Below are 19,902 nucleotides of genomic sequence, written 5' to 3' on the forward strand. Positions count from 1 at the left end.
AATTATTTTATGTATTTTTAGTTAGTATACATTTTTTAAAATTCTAAAACGTTTCTTTAATTTTTTTTATACATATGCCTGAACATCAGCTGTATTTAAGGACTGGTAAAACCTTTGACAGGAGACAAAGGTCTGTGCCTAGCTTTGCCTTCTGTCAAAGACTGTCACTGATATTCCAAGGGTCAGGTCACTGTACGATATAGTTGCTGCTGAGACCTCGTCACCTGGTTCCAGTGCGTGGAGGCCCATTGAGGTCAGGCCTCTTCCTCCCAACGGTGGTTACTGGGATTGTGCAGGGATCACAGGGGGCAAGCCAGGTCCAGCATGACTTGACCCATGCAAGTAAACCAAGCACCTATGATACAAGTCTCTAGTGCACACACACAGCAGTCTGTCTGACAACGTGTTACAGGTATGCCAAAAATCTGGACTGGAATCAAAACAGGTGAAACAAACTGAGCAGTAAGAGGCTGCTAATACACAATCTGGCCACTGACACAAATGGAAAATTATGGACATTCAAAGCTAGAAATCCCTGGCAGAAGTGTCATCAGAAGGATTACTGACCCAAAACATTAATGCTGCTTTTCTCCCCAGAGATGCTATGTGACCTGCTGAGCAACCCCAGCATTTTCTGTTTTTGTTTCTACCTGAAAGTGTGGCAGAATCAGATTCTGATTTCCTAAATCAATACCTCATCAAACCAATGATCAGTTGAATATACAAAAGCAATGAACATATCCACACTGCACCACATCTAATCCCACCACAGCATGCCACAGTATTCTACATTAGTAGAATCTTGGATTATAGCTGAAACAGTTTGTGGCTGACTTAGGCACGGGAAGAAAATGGTGCCTCAGTGCACTGGAAGACAATGGCGCCAGGCCTCAGCAGCCCTCGTCTTTGCAAACTCTTAAGCTATTTATTTTGAGGTACTGAAGGAACGCTCTGAAGGAAGCCAGGTGGCTTGGAAAGAAGATCAAGACTTTGAGGCGGGTGCAGGTCAGAGAGAACATGGAGATGGAGGATAGTGTGAGGGAGGAGAGGGAAAGGAAGGTACACGACACACATAATTGCAAGGGGGCTGAAGACATTATCAGCACAACAGGTCATTGAATTGGAAGCAATGTGTAAGAAAGGGTATGGGAGAAGGTGGTTAAAAAGGCATTCATTTTTCTGATGTTTTCCTATGAACTAGAATGCCATTCAGCCCACTCTATCTATGCCAGCTCTCAGAAATTTCATTCTCCTACTTATGACTCTCACATGACCAGCCATTCCTCCCACCCAATTCTCCTGTCATCCTCCTATACTAGGGGTAATTTACAGTGGTCAATTAATGTAACTGCATCTCTTTAGGATGTGGGAGGAAACCAGGGTACCTGACAAAAACACATGACCACAGGGAGAACGTGCAACCTCCACACAACAAGCCGGAGGAAGATAGACGACTTTCTGGCAGCATCCCAAGTAACTTGTATCCCCAAAGTATTTATCTTCTTTCCCACCCTGCCCCCCCTCCCCCCCACCACCCCCCCCCCACCCCGCAAACCTCCACAGAGCATCTCAATACTCTCACTGATATCCACTCTTCACAAGGTTCTAATTCTTCCTCAGTCCCCCATCCTGCTCTGCCGGAGGTCTTGATGCTCTTTCATTAGCTGTGCTGTTTGCTCTGCATTGATCTGAAAGTGATCCTCCAAGCCTAAAACTGGGCACCCGAGAGCTTGCGATCCTGGGAGCTGAAGGGTCGGCCACAATGGTCAGGCAAAGCACAAAAAAGTCAGAAGCATGGGGCCACAGTCAATAACAACAGGGATATTAAAATAAGGAAGTGCAAACAGAAAGGTGTGAATGTTACGTTTGAGGTTTTGGGAAATCAAGTTACGATGCAGGTCAATGAGAAGGGCAGGGAATGGGCTTGCATAGTCTGGTGAGGACAGTGCTAGAGGGCAGAAATTTGGACAAGCTGCAGTTTATGGAAATCATAAAACTGCAAATGCTGGAAATCTGCATTTTCTGCAGGGCAGGACCTTCACGGTGAATGGTAGGGCCCTGGGGAGTGTTGTAGAACAGAGGGACCTAGGAGTACAAGTACATGGTTCCCTGAAAGAGGTGTCGCAGGTAGACAGAGTGGTGAAGAAGGCTTTTGACACGCTGGCCTTCATCAGTCAGAGCACTGAGAAAAGAAGTTGGTATGTTATGTTGCATGTGTACTGCAGTTGTAATGTGCATTGCTGAGGCCGCATTTGGAATATTGTGTTCAGTTTTGGTCACTTTGCTTGAGGAAAGATGCCAATCAGCTGGAAAAAGTGCAGAGGAGATTTACGAGGATGTTATCAGGACTCAAGGACCATGGGCCAAATGCAGGCAAATGGGACTAGCTTTGATGAAAACGTAAGCATGAACCAGATGGGCCAAAGGGCCCATTTCCGTGCTGTACAACTCCATTATACAGATTGGAGGATGAAAAGCCTGCTAAGAGTGATGAGGCAATTAAATTTTAAGCAGGAGGGTTTAGGGGTTAGTCGTAAAGAGACAGATAAAACAGTTTTTATTATAATTGATTCTCTCTTAGTAATCTGTGAGAAGAAGAAACATTTGATTACCTTCAATGCTGGTTTGTCCTCCCCATTGGTGGAGGAAGAATCCTCTGCATGCTGAGGCACAATGACAAACTCCTCGCTGTTCACTGTGGAAACAGAGTCTGAGGAACCACTCACTTTCCTCAAAGCAGCCTGATCATCCATCTCTCAACAATGCACAGCAGCACCCTGAAAGAGATTGGATTGTATCAAAGGATCTCTGAAAATAAACCAATGGTATTTGTTTCTTTATTTTTGACATCAAAACCCTTGGGGAGAAAGAAACCAGGGATGAGAGACCAGGTGAAAATAAATCAGAATGAATCTCCCACGTTATAATTTTCAACATCATGAAACCTCACAAAGGGGAAAAAGGGAAAAGCTAAAGGCTAATACAGTCAGTTAAATAGTTAATACAGTTAATACAGACAGTCCTTCAAAAGTTTACAAAAAGTTCTCAGACACCACTTGTATGGTCAAGCACTGCAGTGTAGCAGTTAGCGCAATGCTATTACAGCACCAGCGACCCAGGTTCAATTCCGGCCACTGTCTGTAAGGAGTTTGTACATTCTCCCCGTGTCTGTGTGGGTTTCCTCCGGGCGATCTGGTTTCCTGGTTTCCTCCCACATTCCAAAGACATACGGGTTAGGAAGTCGTGGGCATGCTATTTTGGCACCAGAAGCATGGCGACACTTGTGGGCTGCCCCTAGAACACTCTACGCAAAAGATATATTTCACTGTGTGTTTCGATGTACTTGTAACTAATAAAGAAATCTTATCTTATTAACTGCAAAGTGTTCCTTGCAGCAGGACGAGGTTATTCCTCACACACTAAGATCTCAACTGAACTGTGAGGAGGATGCAGAGGAGCTTCAGAGGGATACAATCAAAGTGAGTGGATGACGATGTGGCAGGTTGAATTTAACACTGAAAAAGAAGAGGGCATCCTCATTGGGTAAACAAAAATAAAAAGGTGGAGTATTTCTTAAACGGTAAGTGATTGAAAGATGTTGATGTTCAGCAGGATCCAGGTGTCCTTACACATGGATCACAAAGTTAACATACAGGTACAGTAAACAATTAGGAAGGCAAATTACATGTTGGCCTTTATTGCAAGAGAACTTCAGCTCAAGACTAAAGACATCTCACTGCAGTAATACAGAGCACTAGTGAGGCTGTGCCTGGAATACTGCGTACAGGTCTGGCCTCACTACACTTGCAAAAGAGGAAGTGCAATAAGTTTTGCCAGAATGATCCCTAAAATGGCAGACTTGTCCTATGAGGAGAGATTAAGTAGACCAGGCCTAGAGTTTAGTAGAATGAGATGCTGAAATATACTACATTTTTAAAAGCTTGATGGGATAGATGCGAGAATTGATAATTTCCCTTGCTGGGCATCTATAACCAAGGGTTATAATCTGAAACAAAGGTGTTAGCCATTCAGGACTGAAAATAAGAAAACACATCTTCACCCAGAGGGTGCTGAATCTTTGGAGTTCTCTACCCAAGAGGCTGCGGAGCATCAGTCACTGCATACGTTCAAGGCAGGGATCAATATATCTTTAGTTATTAAGGAAAATCAGGGGTTAATGCAGGGAGACACAAGAGACTGCAGATGCTGGAATCTGGAGCAATACACAAAGGCGCTGGAGGAACTCAGCAGGTCAGACAGCAACTATGGAGGGAAATGGACTGTCAACATTTCAGGTCAAGACCCTTCATCTGGACTGATGCAAGACATCAACTGTCCATTTCCCTCCACAGATGCTGCCTGACCCGGTTGGTGCAGGGAAGTGGTGCAGAGGTGAGAAGATCAGCCTTGACCTTATTGAATGTTAGGGCAAGCACAAGTGTCCTACAGCCTATTCCTGCTTGTGTTCTTGTGAGCACTCAGTGAGAGGCCTCATTTACACACAATGAATATGGAATGATAGGCAGGATCAATGCAGCATCATACCACCTAAACAGAAAACAGAGCCTCTGTAAATATTAATCTTCAGAAAGCTAATGGCACACAACAACAGGGCAGCTTTGTTCACTGTCTGCATTTTCCCCTTTTTCCGTCAGGAATTACTTTGCCTCCCTGGGGAATGAGGAATTCACTATGCTGCGAATACCACAGAGCCAGAATGCCACATAAATTCAAGGTTGACATAGATTTTTGGATTTTACTGAATGATAGAGTAGGCACAAATGGCCACGTAGCCTTCTCTTCCAATCTCTTATTTATCTAAAGTTGAGTCAAAATGTCAATGAACTAACTTACGTGATCACTGGTTTAAAACAAAACAATGAGCCGGTTCTGTGCACTAGCCCTACCATTCCACAAATAGAAATAATTTGCCTTGTATTTAATGAATAGAGCACACATGCAACTTTTTCCATTCACACTTAGGCTGAGAAGAATAGATTAATACTGGCCCCATCTCCTTCTGATGTTTTAACCACAGCTTGAATGGTGTAGTACGGTAGGAACACATTAAAGAAGTTATTAAGATTATCTATATGTATAAGATATATAAGATTAAGGGAACTTAATTCAAATTGTTTCCCTAAGTGTGGCATTGAAAGTTAGATGAAAGAGTTTCCTATGGTACATTAGTGATGCCATCATCTCTGCTGAGGGGTTATGTTATTACAAAAGAACTTGGGGAAAATACAGGAAACCATTAATAAATTTGCAATGGTGCAAATTAGCCAATGAACTTCAACTTGTTTTTTAATTGATTTAGTTTAATTTTTTTTTATTTAATTTAATTGATCAAGTGCAAAGTGATGCATTTTGTTAGGAGGAATAAGGAGGTCACACACTCCTTAAAAAACATGCAAGTATAGAAGAGGAACATAGGGGTATGGGCGCGCATAACACTAGGAGGAAGGACACAGATTAATAAGACTATAAAAAGCCAAAATACTGGGGTTCACTTCTGGAGGGACCCACTTGAAAAGCACAGAAGTTACAGTGGCATGCAAAGGTTTGGGTACCCCTGGTCAAAATTTCTGTTACTGTGAATAGTTAAGTGAGTAGAAGATGAACTGACCTCCAAAAGTCATAAAGTTAAAGATGAAACATTCTTTTCAACATTTTAAGCAAGATTAGTGTATTATTTTTGGTTTGTACAATTTTAGAGTGAAAAAAGGAAAGGAGCACCATGCAAAAGTGTGGGCACCCCAAGAGACTTGAGCTCTCAGATAACTTTTACCAAGCTTGTTAGGGCTATGGCTTGTTCACAGTCATCGTTAGGAAAGGCCAGGTGATGCAAATTTCAAAGCTCTATAAATACCCTGACACCTCAAACCTTGTCCCAACAATCAGCAGCCATGGACTCCTCCAAGCAGCTGCCTAGCACACTGAAAATTAAAATAAATGATGCCCACAAAGCAAGAGAAGGCTATAAGAAGATAGCAAAGCGTTTTCAGGTAGCCGTTTCCTCAGTTCGTAATGTAATTAAGAAATGGCAGTTAACAGGAATGGTGGAGGTCAAGTTGAGGTCTGGAAGACCAAGAAAACTTTCCGAGAGAACTGCTCATAGGATCACTAGAAAGGCAAATCAAAACCCCCGTTTGACTGCAAAAGACCTTCAGGAAGAGTTAGCAGACTCTGGAGTGTTGGTGCACTGTTCTACTGTGCAGCGACACCTGCACAAATATGACCTTCGTGGAAGAGTCATCAGACGAAAACCTTTCCTGTGTCCTCACCACAGAATTCAGCATCAGGAGTTTGCAAAGGAACATCTAAACAAGCCTGATGCATTTTGGAAACAAGTCCTGTGGACTGATGAAGTTAAAATAAAACATTTTGGCCACAATGAGCAAAGGTATGTTTGGAGAAAAAAGGGTGCAGAATTTCATGAAAAGAACACCTCTCCAACTGTTAAGCACGGGGGTGAATCGATCATGCTTTGGGCTTGTGTTGCAGCCAGTGGCATGTGAACATTTCACTGGTAGAGGGAAGAATGAATTCAATTAAATACCAGCAAATTCTGGAAGCAAACATCACACCTTCTGTAAAAAAGCTGAAGATGAAAAGAGGATGGCTTCTACAACAGGATAACAATACTAAACACACCTTAAAATCCACAATGGACTACCTCAAGAGGCACAAGCTGAAGGTTTTGCCATGGCCCTCACAGTCCTCCAACCTAAACGTCATCGAAAATCTCTGGATAGACCTCAAAAGAGCAGTGCATGCAAGATGGCCCAAGAATCTCACAGAACTAGAAGCCTTCTGCAAGGAAGAATGGGTGAAAATCCCCCAAACAAGAATTGAAAGACTCTTAGCTGGCTACAGAAAGCGTTTACAAGCTGTGATACTTGCCAAGGGGGGTGCTACTAAGTACTGACCATGCAGGGTGCCCAAACTTTTGCTTCGGGCCCTTTTCCTTTTTTGTTATTTTGAAACTGTAGAAGATGGAAATAAAAAAGTAATCTTGCTTAAAATATTAAAGAGATGTGTCACCATTAACTTTATGCCTTTTGGAGATCAGGTCATCTTTTACACTCACTTAGCTATTCACAGTAACAGAAATTTTGACCGGGGTGCCCAAACTTCTGCATGCCACTGTATATTCAATTCCTAGAGAATCTTAGTTAAACCACATAGAAGGCTGGGAACAATTCTGCTCTCAGAGTTATATATGGGATATACAGCCACTGGAGAAGATATAAAATGATTGACAAGAACTAAGCCTGAACTCAGTGCAAGAGGTGTCAACAATGATTGGAGAGAGCCTGGCTCTTTCCTCTAGTAGGGTGACATTTTATGGAAGCATTGATAAGGTAGACATTATTTCAGACAGCACTCTACAACAGAATTAGGGGTCATAAGTACATCGCTGTTAATAAATCCAATACAAAATTCAAGAGAAGTCATTTTACTTCAGTGGTTAAAATGTGGATCCCATTATGTGAGGTGGGTAGTTAGGAGAACCTGGAAGGATACATCAATGTGATGGAGGGCACTTCAAGTACAGTATACACACCACACTGGGCTCAGTGGTCTACTTCTGTGCTGCAAATACTGTGTCACTGTGTAATAATCAGTATTCGGCCTCATCCCTTCACTCCTGGAGCTCTGCCCTCAACTTGCCACCCCACCCCACCCCCAGAGCTCCACCCCAAGGCGTTTGTCTACAGGTTGTTCTTCAAAGCCTCACCCAACAATTAGATTACAAAGAGCGAGTTTAATTATATTGAGTCTTAAAGCCTTAAAGTTCAAGGGAACACACCATACACTTGGCTTGTTCCAGGTTTAGATTGTTGAGGGTATTTGAAATACTCTTTCCTGAGATGGATGAATCCAAACAAGGGGCATAATCTTGAAATTAAAGCCAATTATTCTTCATTTGAACTTTGAAAGGAGAGGGTAGATCTGGAACGGACACTGTGAAAGGCTTGAACTTGTGAAAATACCAAAACTGATATCAATGGAATTTCATTAGCAATCCAGATTAGTAATTCAATCCAACAATCTAGCAATAGTATTACTAATTCAAATCCCATTACAATAGCTATGAATTCAAATTTAGTTAATTAAGTGGATTTGATAACCTGAACACACCAAACTGCATCAATCTTGGTGCAGCCCAGCTGACCTTGCACAGTTCTCCTCATCAACATCTGGAGAATGATGTCTCAACTGGGAGTGTTGTCCTACAGAATAGCAACAACCTGTTTCACATAAAAACAGAAAATGTTGGGAATACTCAGCAGGTCAGGCAGGATAAGATGAGATTTCTTTATTAGTCTCATGTACATCAAAACACAAGTTTGCAGATGATACCACGGTAGTAGGCCGTATCTCAAATAATGATGAGTTGGAGTACAGGAAGGAGATAGAGAGCTTAGTGACATGGTGTCGTGACAACAACCTTTCCCTCAATGTCAGCAAAACAAAAGAGCTGGTCAATGACTTCAGGAAAGGGGGCGGTGTACATGCACCAGTCTACATCAATGCTGCTGAGGTCGAGAGGGTTGAGAGCTTCAAGTTCCGAGGCGTGAACATCACCAATAACCTGTCCTGGTCCAACCATATAGACGCCACAGCCAAGAAAGCTCACCAGCACCTCTACTTCCACAGGAGGCTGAAGAAATTTGGCATGTCCCCTTTGATATTCACCAACTTTTATCGACGCACCATAGAAAGCATCCAATCTGGATGCATCACAGCTTGGTATGGCAACTGTTCTGCCCAGGACCGCCAGAAACTGCAGAGAGTTGTGGACACAGCACAGCGCATCACGGAAGTCAGCCTCCCCTCCATGAACTCTGTCTATACCTCTCACTGCCTTGGTGAAGCAGCCAGCATAATCAAAGACCCTACCCACCTAGGTCATTTTCTCTTCTCTCCTCTCCTCTCCCATCAAGCAGAAGATACAGGGGCCTGAGGGCATATACCACCAGGCTCAAGGACAGCTTCTATCCCACAGTGATAAGACTATTGAATGGTTCCCTTACACCATCAGATAGACTCTTGACCTCAATCTACCTTGTTTGACCTTGTACCTTATTGTCTACCTGCAATGCACTTCGCTGTAGCTGTGACATTTTACTCTGTATTCTGTTATTGTTTTTACCCTGTACTACCTCAAATGCAGTGTGTAATGAATTGATCTGTATGAACGGTATGCAAGACAAGTTCTTCACTGTACCTCAGTACAAGTGATAATAATAAACCAATACCAATGCACACAGTGAAATGTATCTTTGCGTCAAATGCTCTGGGGGCAGCCCGCAAGTGCTGCCACACTTCTGGCGCCAACGTAGCATGCCCACAACTTCCTAACTGGTACATCTTTAGAATGTGGGAGGAAACCGGAGCACCCGGAGGAAATCCACGCAGTCACAGGGAAAACGTACAAACTCCTTACAGACAGCGGCCAGAATTGAACCCGGGTTGCTGGCGCTGTAATAGCGTTACGCTAACCACAACAGAGATTAGAGTTTGTCTTTGACTTTAAACATTAACTCTATTTCTCTTTCTACAGGTGCCCCTTGACCTACTGGGTGTTTCCAGCACTTTGTTTTAATTTCCAATTTTTTTTTATTTTTGACAGCCTGTTTCAGTTGTACTCACGGAATTATGCCTTGCAGACAAATGCCAGACAACTATTTCACAATGAAGACAAAAGAGACTGCAGATTCTGCAATCTGGAACACAAAACAGATCATTGGAAGAAATGAGTTGAGCAGCATCTGTGGAGACAAAAGGTGTAAATTGACACAGAAACTCTGCAGATGCTGGAATCTGGAGCAACACACACACAAAATGCTGGAGAAACTCAGCAAGTCAGGCAGCATCTATGGACGGAAATAAACAGGTGACGTTTTGGGTCGAGACCCTTCATCAGGATACCATAGAACCATACAGCACAAAACAGGCCCTTCGGCCCACCATGTTGTGCCGTCCATCAAACCACCCTCACACTATCTAACCCTTTCCTCCCGCATATCCCTCTATCTTACATTCCTCCATATGCCTATCCAACAAACTCTTGAACCTGTCCAACGTATCTGCCTTCACCACCACCCCAGGCAGTGCATTCCATGCACCAACCACTCTCTGGGTGAAAAACCTCCCCCTGACATCTCCTCTGAACCTCCCACCCATAACCTTAAAGCCACGCCCTCTTGTCTTGAGCATTGGTGCCCTGGGAAGGAGGCGCTGACTGTCTACTCTATCTATTCCTCTCAATATTTTATATACCTCTATCATGTCTCCTCTCATCCTCCTCCTTTCCAGTGAATAAAGCCCTAGCATCTTAAGCCTCTCCTCATATTCCATACACTCTAATCCAGGCAGCATCCTGGTAAATCTCCTCTGCACCCTCTCTAACGCCTCCACATCCTTCCTATAATGCGGCGGCCAGAGCTGAACACAGTACTCTAAGTGTGGTCCAACTACAGTTTTGTAAAGCTGCATCATCACTTTGCGGCTCTTAAACTCAATCCCACGATTTATGAAAGCTAACATCCCATAGGCCTTCATAACTGCTCTATCCACCTGTGAGGCTTGCACCACATCTCAAAACATCCTCCCTCTCAACCCGAATCGTCAACTTACACCTATTTCATGATCCCTGGGTATGTCCACTCTCACTAGCCAGACAAACTCAATGGACAGAAGTGGCCCTGGGAGTCCTTAGTATAGACCCTCAGAAGTTCCATGGCATCAGACCAAACGTGGGCAAGGAAACCACCTCCTGATTACCACCCTCCTTCAGATGATGAATCAGTGCTCCTCCACGTTGGACAACAGTTTTAGTGGTGCTGAATCTCTGGGTGGGGACTTCAATGTCCACCACCTAGAACAGTTTGGTAGCATTAGCACTGACTGAGCAATGAAGGACATATTTGCCAGATATGTTCTGAAACAGATAGTAAGCAAATCAGCATGATGGATAAATCAGTTTGACTTTGACCTGACCCAATCTATCAGTTGAATGCATCTGTTCATGATAGCAATGGTAGGAGCAACCACTGTACAGTCCTCGTAGAGACGAAGTCACATCCTCAAACAACAACACCCTCCACCTTGTTGTGTGGTACGACCAACAGCAGCTACCAAAATGTACACCATCACCATCTCTAACCTCATGGACTGGCATTTCCACCCTCTACCATAACAATAAAGCCAGGGGATCAACCCTGCCTCTGAGGATTGAAGGGCATGTCAGCTGCAGTAGCGTGCAGCTAAAACTGAGATGCCACCCTGGTGAAGCTGCAATACAGGCATGCTAAGCAAGCAGTAGCGGGAACTAAACAGTCCCGCAATCAAAAGATCAGTCATGTCACATCTAGTTGAGAAGGGTGGAGGGCAATTAAACAGCTAAAACAATGAGGTGGTTCCAAGAACAACCATCCCCATCAGTGATGGTGGGATCTAGCACAAGTAAGATATCTTTATTAGTCACATGTACATTGAAACACACAGTGAAACACACAGAGTATTCTGGGGGCAGCCCACAAGTGTCGCCACACTTCCGGCGCCAACATAGCATGCCCACAACTTCCTAACCCATACATCTTTGGAATGTGGGAGGAAACCGGAGCACCCAGAGGAAACCCACGCAGACACGGGGAGAACATACAAACTCCTTACAGACAGCGGCCAGAATTGAACCCGGGTCGCTGACACTGTAAAGCGTTACGCTAACCACTACACTACTGTGCCTGCCCCTCTAAAGGGTAGGCTGAATACATCTGCAATCATATTCAGCCAGAAGTGTTGAGTGGACAATCATCCTAGCTTTCTCCCAAGATCCCCATTGTCTCATAAGACATTTGATTCAAGGAACATCTGACAGCAACATCCGAGCGATGGTGGTATAGTGGTCAGCATAGCTGCCTTCCAAGCAGTTGACCCGGGTTTGATTCCCGGCCATCGCAGGTTGTAGAGTTTTTGTGTAATGAATTGACCTGTATGAACGGTACGCAAGACAAGTTTTTCACTGTACCTCGGTACAAGTGACAATAATAAACCAATACCAATAATAAATACAGCAAAGGCTCTGGGACTAGACAACATTCTAGTGTGTTACTGAATTCTTGTTTTCCACCACTTGCTGCTCCAGCAGAGTTACAATTGTCGGGTGTGTCTCTATCAGCAAAAAGATGAAACGTGCTGTCAGCACTGCTCCAAGGTAGTAGTTCCTCTCCAATAACTTGCTCACAGATGCTCAGTTCAAGCTTCACCAAGACCACTCCACTCCAGACCTCTTCACAGCCTTGGTCCAAAGATGGAACACAAAACTGAATTGCATAAATGAGGTGAGAGTGACCGGCTTTGACATTAAGACAGCATTGGACCAAATGTGGCATCAAAGAGCCCAGGTAAAACTGAAGTGAATGGGCATCTTTCCCGTGGTTGGAGTCAAACCTCGCACAGAGGAAGATGGTTGCAGTTGTTGGGGGTCAATCATCCCAGTCCCAGGACATCACTGCACGAGTTCCTTAGGACAATGACCTCGTCCCAACCATCCTCATCTGTTTCACAATGACTTTCCTTCCATCACAAGGTCAGAAGTGGAGATATTCAGAGATGATTGTGCAGTTCAGTTCCATTCACAAGTCCTCAGCAAATTAAGCCAACCATGCCTGCTGGTAGCAACACCTGAACAATATAAAGCCATGGGCTGATAAGTGGCAAGTAACACTCTCACCACACAATTACCAAGCAATGAACATCTCCAACAAGAGAGAATCGAACTACTACCCTTCACATTCAGTGGCATCACCGTCATCTTGTCCCCAACCATCAACTTCGTCTTTGAGATGTGGTGCAAGGCAGCAAACCTGGTTCCAAGAGCCAACTGCATGTCAACATGTTCAGTGCTTGAATACAGAACTGAGAATGGGAAAGCCGCTTGCACGGTAAGTATATGAGCCATTAACGGAAAGGGGATTTGTGATGTTACTGAAGAGGATGTGCAGAGCAATGTTAAACAGATTTGGTGTCATTTAACAGCTGTTGGTCGAGACCAGTAAAACCCAGTTTGCAGGTACTTTGCAATGTCTGTTTCCATAGAACTGGAAATCTTTCGCTTAACTTGTTTAATCATTTAAAGAAAATGAATTAGATCAAATAGCAAGTATCTGCTAACAGTAATTGAGGTTGCCTTTATCATCATACAAGGATGTTTGGGGTGTATCTGCCAGATTTTAGTGAGAATAGATAAGTATGCAAAGATAGAATATTTCTGATGTATTTGTACACTTCTTGTTCAAACTGTACAAAACAGGAAGACTTTGGAATCGTGTTTTGGAACCATCTTTAAAGACAGAAGCACATCTAGGGCCATTCCAAGGTTGCCCTGGGGAATGCCCTGCTGGAATCCATCAGCACCAAGTACTGATAAGAACTCCTTTTAGAGGTGAGTTTTTAAAATTTGTAATTCCCACTTAAAACGTACCTCATTGAAAAAAAACATAATTTCATTGAAACTGTCTTCCCACCTGAAACCCAATAGAAGTGTAACCCATTGAAACCTTTGGAAGATTGGAAGTTGTTTTATTATCTGGAATATAATTCAGAACCCGACTTTGCAACAAAATTGTATCAAGCAGCTGACGCAAATACCAGGTGGGAGAGGGTAAGAAGCCGAGCCTGGCTGCTCAGGGTTGGTGCCAGAAGGGCAGCTGCATTCCCTAACTTCATTTTTGGGATCAGAGCATTGCCAGGAAGACTAGCAATTTTTGCCCATCCCTTCTTGTCCTTGAGGTGACAATGTTGAGCCACCTACTTGAACTTCTGATGATATTCCCACAACATTGTTGGGCAGAGCTTTGATCTGATCCATTAGCTCGAAACTTAAGATCAATGGGGAAGTTTCAATTACAATTGTTTGTGGTGTGAGGCTTTACCTTAAAGAAAAACCTCTTAGGGGAAGAGTGGCCTGGTCAGTTACCAGAAGCCATGGCTCATTTTGATTGTTGACAGATTAATCACCAGGACAATTGCAAGCGTACTCAGGATCAGCTCACACCAGAGGGGTAGAGAGATAGGGAGTGGTAACTTAGTGTCAGCTGGTACATTAAGAGTATTGCAATCTCTCAACCCCATTTCACCACAGTAAGGAACTCTAGTCTGATGCCATTTACTGAATGTTCCAAGTCAGGGCCTCTACATAACCAGTGGTAATTCATTACCAGCCCATTCTGAATGTGGGTAGGGTAGACACCTATCCTACAAGACTCTCCTGAGCCAATCTTTATCTCCATCATCATGTCCTTATTTGAGGACCACACATCTTTGGATTTAAAAAAAAACTATCTGCTCAACCTTTAGGCTAGTGGCACTTCATCTCGGTGATCACTGGGCAATATTGCTCGAGTCATCCAGGATGGCAATGTGGGAAATGTGTAGAGCCCCTCAATGGTTTGTGTTCTATTATACCTTTCCTTCCAAGCCAATATCAAGTGAACTGAGAAGCATTAATCAGGAATACTGTAATCACCTGCCACCTGTTCTTCAATATCTCAATACAAATAGGATTATAGGCATACAGTGATAGGAGTGGGTCACTGAGGTACTCAATTCTGATTGATCATAACAGACATACTTCCACTCTCTTTACCTGCCTTTAAATATTTTAATTCATTGATGTGGGCATCAATGCTGATCAAACTTCAATAAATATCTACAGATCACTAGACACTAAAACTGTTTGATATTCATATTCCATTATAGAAACTTTCATATTTCACAGTCGTATATTTCAGCTCTTAGAATGACCTGCTCAATTTTCCCCCCCAAAACAAGCTGCCAAATTCTCAAAGGGAAGTTTTCAAGATGACGGAAAAACAGCAGGAGAGTGGGACAAGTTCGACAGCTCCGCCAAAGAGCCAGAACAGGCACCATATAATCTTGTAATTCAATAACCTCAGAATACTCCCCAAAACTGCAGAGATCAGAGTGTTTACTGTCCTTGATTTTGAAAAATCAAAGAGAACGCAGCAAAATAGCCAATTCTGCATGCCTTATGAAGAATCAGATTTTGGAAGTCATAAGTTGGTGCAAAATTAATTTATGGAAGACAATTTTAACAAAGTTATCCATTGTTTTATTGCAAAAGTACTTAAAAAGTGTAGCCATTCTGAACTCATGAATGACAGCACAAAGTCAACTTTTATTAGGATGTTCACCTTGAGTTCTCTGTTTATTAAGCAAAGGCAAATTTGGACTGATGTTGCAGACTAATATGCAGTCCATGATTCAAAAAACAACAAGCTATTTTCAGAACTGCAACCAGTTGTTTAATAAGAGTCATGCAGCCCATGGATCCAGAAGCCTTAAATAGATAGCATGTGATCAACCACAAAAAATCATCATTCAAAGAAATGAATAACAGTAATTCCTGTATAATAAAGGCATTTCCAATAATTACTTCCTTTCTTTATGAACTTGAGTTTAAGAGTACAAGACCTCCATAAATTAAGTTGCTTCACTTCACACAATCCATGCCACGTACCTCTGATGGTATATAAAAACAAACTGGAATGAAGCCGCAAAATGGAACAGATGCACAAATTTCAAGGCTTGCCTCAACTCCCTGCTCTGTTTTGACCATATAACTGCTTTGTGAAAATGTTCTTTCTCAGCTGTAGTATTGAAGAGTTGAACACGAGTATCCAAGCCTTCGGCCAAGCTGTCCCAATATAGATGCAACACTAGCATCTACCTGACAATGTGGAAAATTACCTAACCATAACCTTTCCACCAAAAGCAGAACAAATCCAATCTGGTTAACTACTGCCCAGTCAAATAATGTGATGGAAGTGACAGATCCCGATGCAGGGCCTCAACCCAAAACATCAACTATCCCTCTGCCTCCACAGATGCTGCCTGACCCACCAAGTTCCTCCAGCAGTTTGATTTTTCTTGCTGATGGAAAGTATCATCAACAATGCTATTGTTGATGAGCACTTACTCTCTGATGACCTGCTCACCAATGCCCACTTTGGGATTTATCTGGACCACTCTGTTGCACAGCTCGTCACAGCCTTGGTCCAAAACATGGACCAAAGAGCTGAATTCCACAGGTGAAGTGATAGTGACTACCCATGACAACACAGCAGCTTTTAACAAAGCACAGCGTCAAGGAGCATTGGGAAAACTTAAGTCAATGGGTATCAAAGCGATATCAATGACTGGAATCAAACCTCACAAAAGGAAGATGGTTGTGGTTGTCGGAGGTTCAAAGCAACTTATTCTAACTGGAGGTCTGTGACTAGTGGTGTTCCGCAGGGATCTGTACTGGGACCTCTTCTGTTTGTGATGTATATAAATGACTTGGATGAAAAGGTGTATGGGTGGGTTAGTAAATTTGCAGACGATACAAAAATAGGTAGTATTGTGGATAGCGTAGAAAATTGTCAAAGGATACAGCGAGATGTAGATCAATTGCAGACACAGGTGGAGAAATGGCACATGGAGTTTAATTCAGCCAAGTGTGAGGTGTTGCACTTTGGGAGATCAAATGTAGAGTACCCTTAACAGCATTGATGTACAGAGGGCACGTGCTATGAGGAGAGGTTGGACAAACTTGAGTTGTTTTTTTTCTGGAGCAGTGGAGGCTGAGGGGAGACCTGACTGAAGTTTATAAGTTTATGAGAGGCACAGATAAAGTAGACACCCGATATCTTTCTTCCCCAGGGTCGAAATGTCTAATACTAGAGGACATGCATTTAAAATGAGAGGAGGTAAGTTCAAAGGAGATGAGCAGGGCAAGTTTTGTTTTACACACAGAGAGTGGTGGGTGCCTGGAATGCGCTGTCAGAGGTGGTGGTGGAGACAAATACAACAGAGGCGTTAAAGAGGCTCTTAGATAGGCACAAGTATATGCAGAGAATGGAGGAATATGGATCTTGTGTAGGCAGAAGGGATTAGTTTAATCGTGCATTGTGTTCTATGTTCAACCATCCAGCTCCAAGACATCAATGCAAGAATTCCTCAGGGCAGTGTCCTAGGCCCAACTATCTTCAGCTGCTTCATCAATGACCTTCCTTCTATTATAAGGTCAGAGGTGGAAATGTTTGTTAATGATTGCAAAATGTCATTCACAACTTTTCAGGAAATGAAGCAGTCCATGACTGTATGATGGTAGGAAGGTCAGCTGAAGATGATTGGGTCAGGACACTGTCCTGAGAAACTCCTGCCGCAGTGTCCTGCAGCAAGACACAGGCATGTAAGTAAACAAGTTAGAAGTAGACCACCTGGCTGTTCAAGCCTGCTCTGCCATTCAATAAAACCGTGACTTATCAACCCATAGCTCCAACAGTTAGTTTAGTACCACTGGCCAAGTAATTGTAATTTTCCTAAGTTTCTCACTTCCTTCCAATTCCTGACTTACAGCTATTTCTGAGATGTTATGTGTATTCTCTATAAAGAAGACTAGTGCAAGCCATCTGTTTAAATCTACCAACTCCTTATTGCCCAACAGAGACAGCAGAGACCACAGATGCTGGAATCTGAAGCAACAAACCATCTGCTGGAGGAACTCAGCGGGTCAAGCAGCATCTGAGAGAGGAAAGGAACCGTGCATAATCGTGATGCAGGGTTTCAACCCAGAACGTCGACAGTTCCTTTCCTTCCACAGATGCTGCTTGACCCACTGAGTTCTTCCAGCAGACTGTTTGTTGCTACAGAAACTTTCAGTACCTGATTTTACATTTCAGGCTAGCTTTACCATGCACTCAATTTCTTCCTTCCTTATTTAAGGGCTTTAGGTGATAAGTAACCATTGACCCACAAAAAGACCAAGCAATAGCCAACTCCACTTACCTTTGATATTCATTAGCAAGAAACTCAATTGGACCAAATAAATAGCACGTCGACAACAACAGGTCACAGGCTGCGTATCTTGTGGTAAGTGACTCACCTCCTGACATTCCAATACCTTCCCATCACCAACAAGGCAAAGGTCAGAAGTACTATGACATACTTTCCATTTGCCTGGATGGCAAAGTTTCAGCAACTCTTGACAAGTTTGACACCATCTAGGACAAAGCAACTGCTCAGTTTGTACCCCATCCGCCAACCACCTCACCACTGGCGCACAGTAGATGCAGTATCAACATATACAAACTGCACTGCAGTTAAACATGAAGGCTATTCCACATCTCAGCACCACCCAAACCCACGACTGCACCACTGAGGACAAGGGCAGCAGTTGCAAGAGAACATCAGAGCCTGCAGACTCCTCTCCAAGTCACACATCTCCACGTGGAACTACATCGCTGTTCCACTGTCACCGGGTTACACTCTAACTCTCACCCTCTCTGAGGTCAGGGGTCCCAGCCTCTCGCTCCCCATCTCAGGGAGCAGGACACCCATTAGTGTGCCCAGCTTGGGGTCCTTCTCCATCTCACTCTGTCTCTTTCTGTCTCTCTTCTCTCCAACCAGTCAGGGGGCAGGGGGCCTACTCTCTCCCTCAGTAGGCAGGGGTATTTGCCCTTCTCTCTCACTCTGTTTCCATTCTCTGCCGCAGTGGCCATGGGACCCAGACAATCTTAGGCGGGCAAACATCCCTCTGTCACTCCCTCCACCACTATCGGGAACAGGGCTCCCTCTCACTGACCCACTCCAGGCAGGGGTGGGGGAAGCCTCTCTCTCTTCCCCCCAGGGTGGGGGTCCCACACTCTCTCTCTCCCCCCAGGGTGGGAGTCCCACTATCTCTCTCTCCCCCCCCCAGGGTGGGGGTCCCACTCTCTCCCTCCCTCCCCCCGGGGTGTGGGACCCACTCTCTCTCTCCCTGGGGTGGGAGTCCCACTCTCTAAGGCCTCCAGCCCTGTCAGTCGGAGTGAGCTGCGGTGTTGTGAGGATCTGCCCCGTCCCCGAGCTGTGACATGCTGCCGACCACTAGCTGCCCTTACCGGACTCTCCTGGCCGCGCTGCCGCCGCCTAGGTCCCGGCCGCGGCTGACGCCAACATCGTCGCCACTGGCACCGAAGCTCAGTCTGCGCATGCCCAGTACAACCGGCGGGCGGCCTCTCCTGCCGCGCATGCCCATTGCTGCTTTCGCTCTGCTCATGCCCAGCGGTTTTTTCTCAACCACTCTGGCGGTGTGTGCACTGTGCTGCCTTCACTTGCATTTGGTTCCGCACATGTAATGCAATATTGTATGCGTGACCCGGGAGCATCTGCAGCAATGCCCCCAGCCATTCCTCGGCACCTGGGCTGGACGCACCAATTTAAGTTGACCGCGTTAAACTAATTGCTCATTTTCTGAATCACTCCCAGTGCCACTCGCCAAGCTCCAACTTTGGCCAGTGGGCTGTGTGTCAGTGGGGAGCATCTCGAAAATAGTGATCATAATTCTGTTGCTGTTAAGATTATGGAAGTGGTAAAGCATGGTGGAAATCTGAGTTTAAAATAATGAGATAGGACCTGAAAAAAGTCATTTGGGAGCAGCTACTTGCAGATTAGTGGGCAGACCATAGAGAGAGGCATTCAAAATAGGGTCATGCAGCATAGGCCCTTTGACCCAACTGGTCCATGATGAGCAAGATGCTCCATCCAAGCTAGTCCCATTTGCTAGCATTTGGACGTGGAAAGGACATTTCCAGTAGTGGGAAGAGTCTAAGAGCAGAGGTCACAAGCCCAGAATAGAAAGGCTTCCCCTTAGAACAGGGATGAGGGATTTCTTTAGCCAGAGGCTGGTGGATTTGCAGAATTCATTGCCACAGACGGCTGTGGAGGTAAAGTCATTGGGTACATTTAAAGTGGAGGTTGAAAGGTTCTTGATTAGTAGGGGCATCAAAAGTTACAGGAAGAAGGCAGGAGAATGGTGTTGAGAGGGGCAAATAAATCAGCCAT

At 44.2% G+C, this 19,902-nt stretch overlaps 1 protein-coding gene and 1 non-coding gene across 4 annotated transcripts in view; one reads left to right on the forward strand and one right to left on the reverse strand.

Annotated features, from left to right (window-relative positions):
• rabgap1l (RAB GTPase activating protein 1-like) overlaps positions 1-19,077 on the reverse strand; it is a 396,343-nt gene extending 377,266 nt beyond the window's left edge. The window contains exons 1-3 of one of the 3 annotated variants that reach the window (XM_052010819.1): positions 18,960-19,030; positions 9,664-9,737; positions 2,613-2,777 (exon numbers count right to left, since the gene is read on the reverse strand). In XM_052010819.1, coding sequence (XP_051866779.1) covers positions 2,613-2,753 — 141 coding nt within the window. In that variant the 5' untranslated portion in view covers positions 2,754-2,777; positions 9,664-9,737; positions 18,960-19,030. Of the gene's footprint in view, positions 1-2,612; positions 2,778-9,663; positions 9,738-18,959 lie in introns of all 3 variants that reach the window. The other 2 variants (XM_052010818.1, XM_052010817.1) reach the window with 2 other exon arrangements.
• On the forward strand, positions 11,904-11,975 carry trnag-ucc (transfer RNA glycine (anticodon UCC)). Its single transcript has one exon. It is a non-coding gene; the product is annotated as a tRNA-Gly (tRNA).
• Positions 19,078-19,902: the final 825 nt, after the last annotated feature.

This window comes from Pristis pectinata, chromosome 3 (assembly GCF_009764475.1).
Source record: "Pristis pectinata isolate sPriPec2 chromosome 3, sPriPec2.1.pri, whole genome shotgun sequence".
Classification (NCBI taxonomy): domain Eukaryota; kingdom Metazoa; phylum Chordata; class Chondrichthyes; order Rhinopristiformes; family Pristidae; genus Pristis; species Pristis pectinata.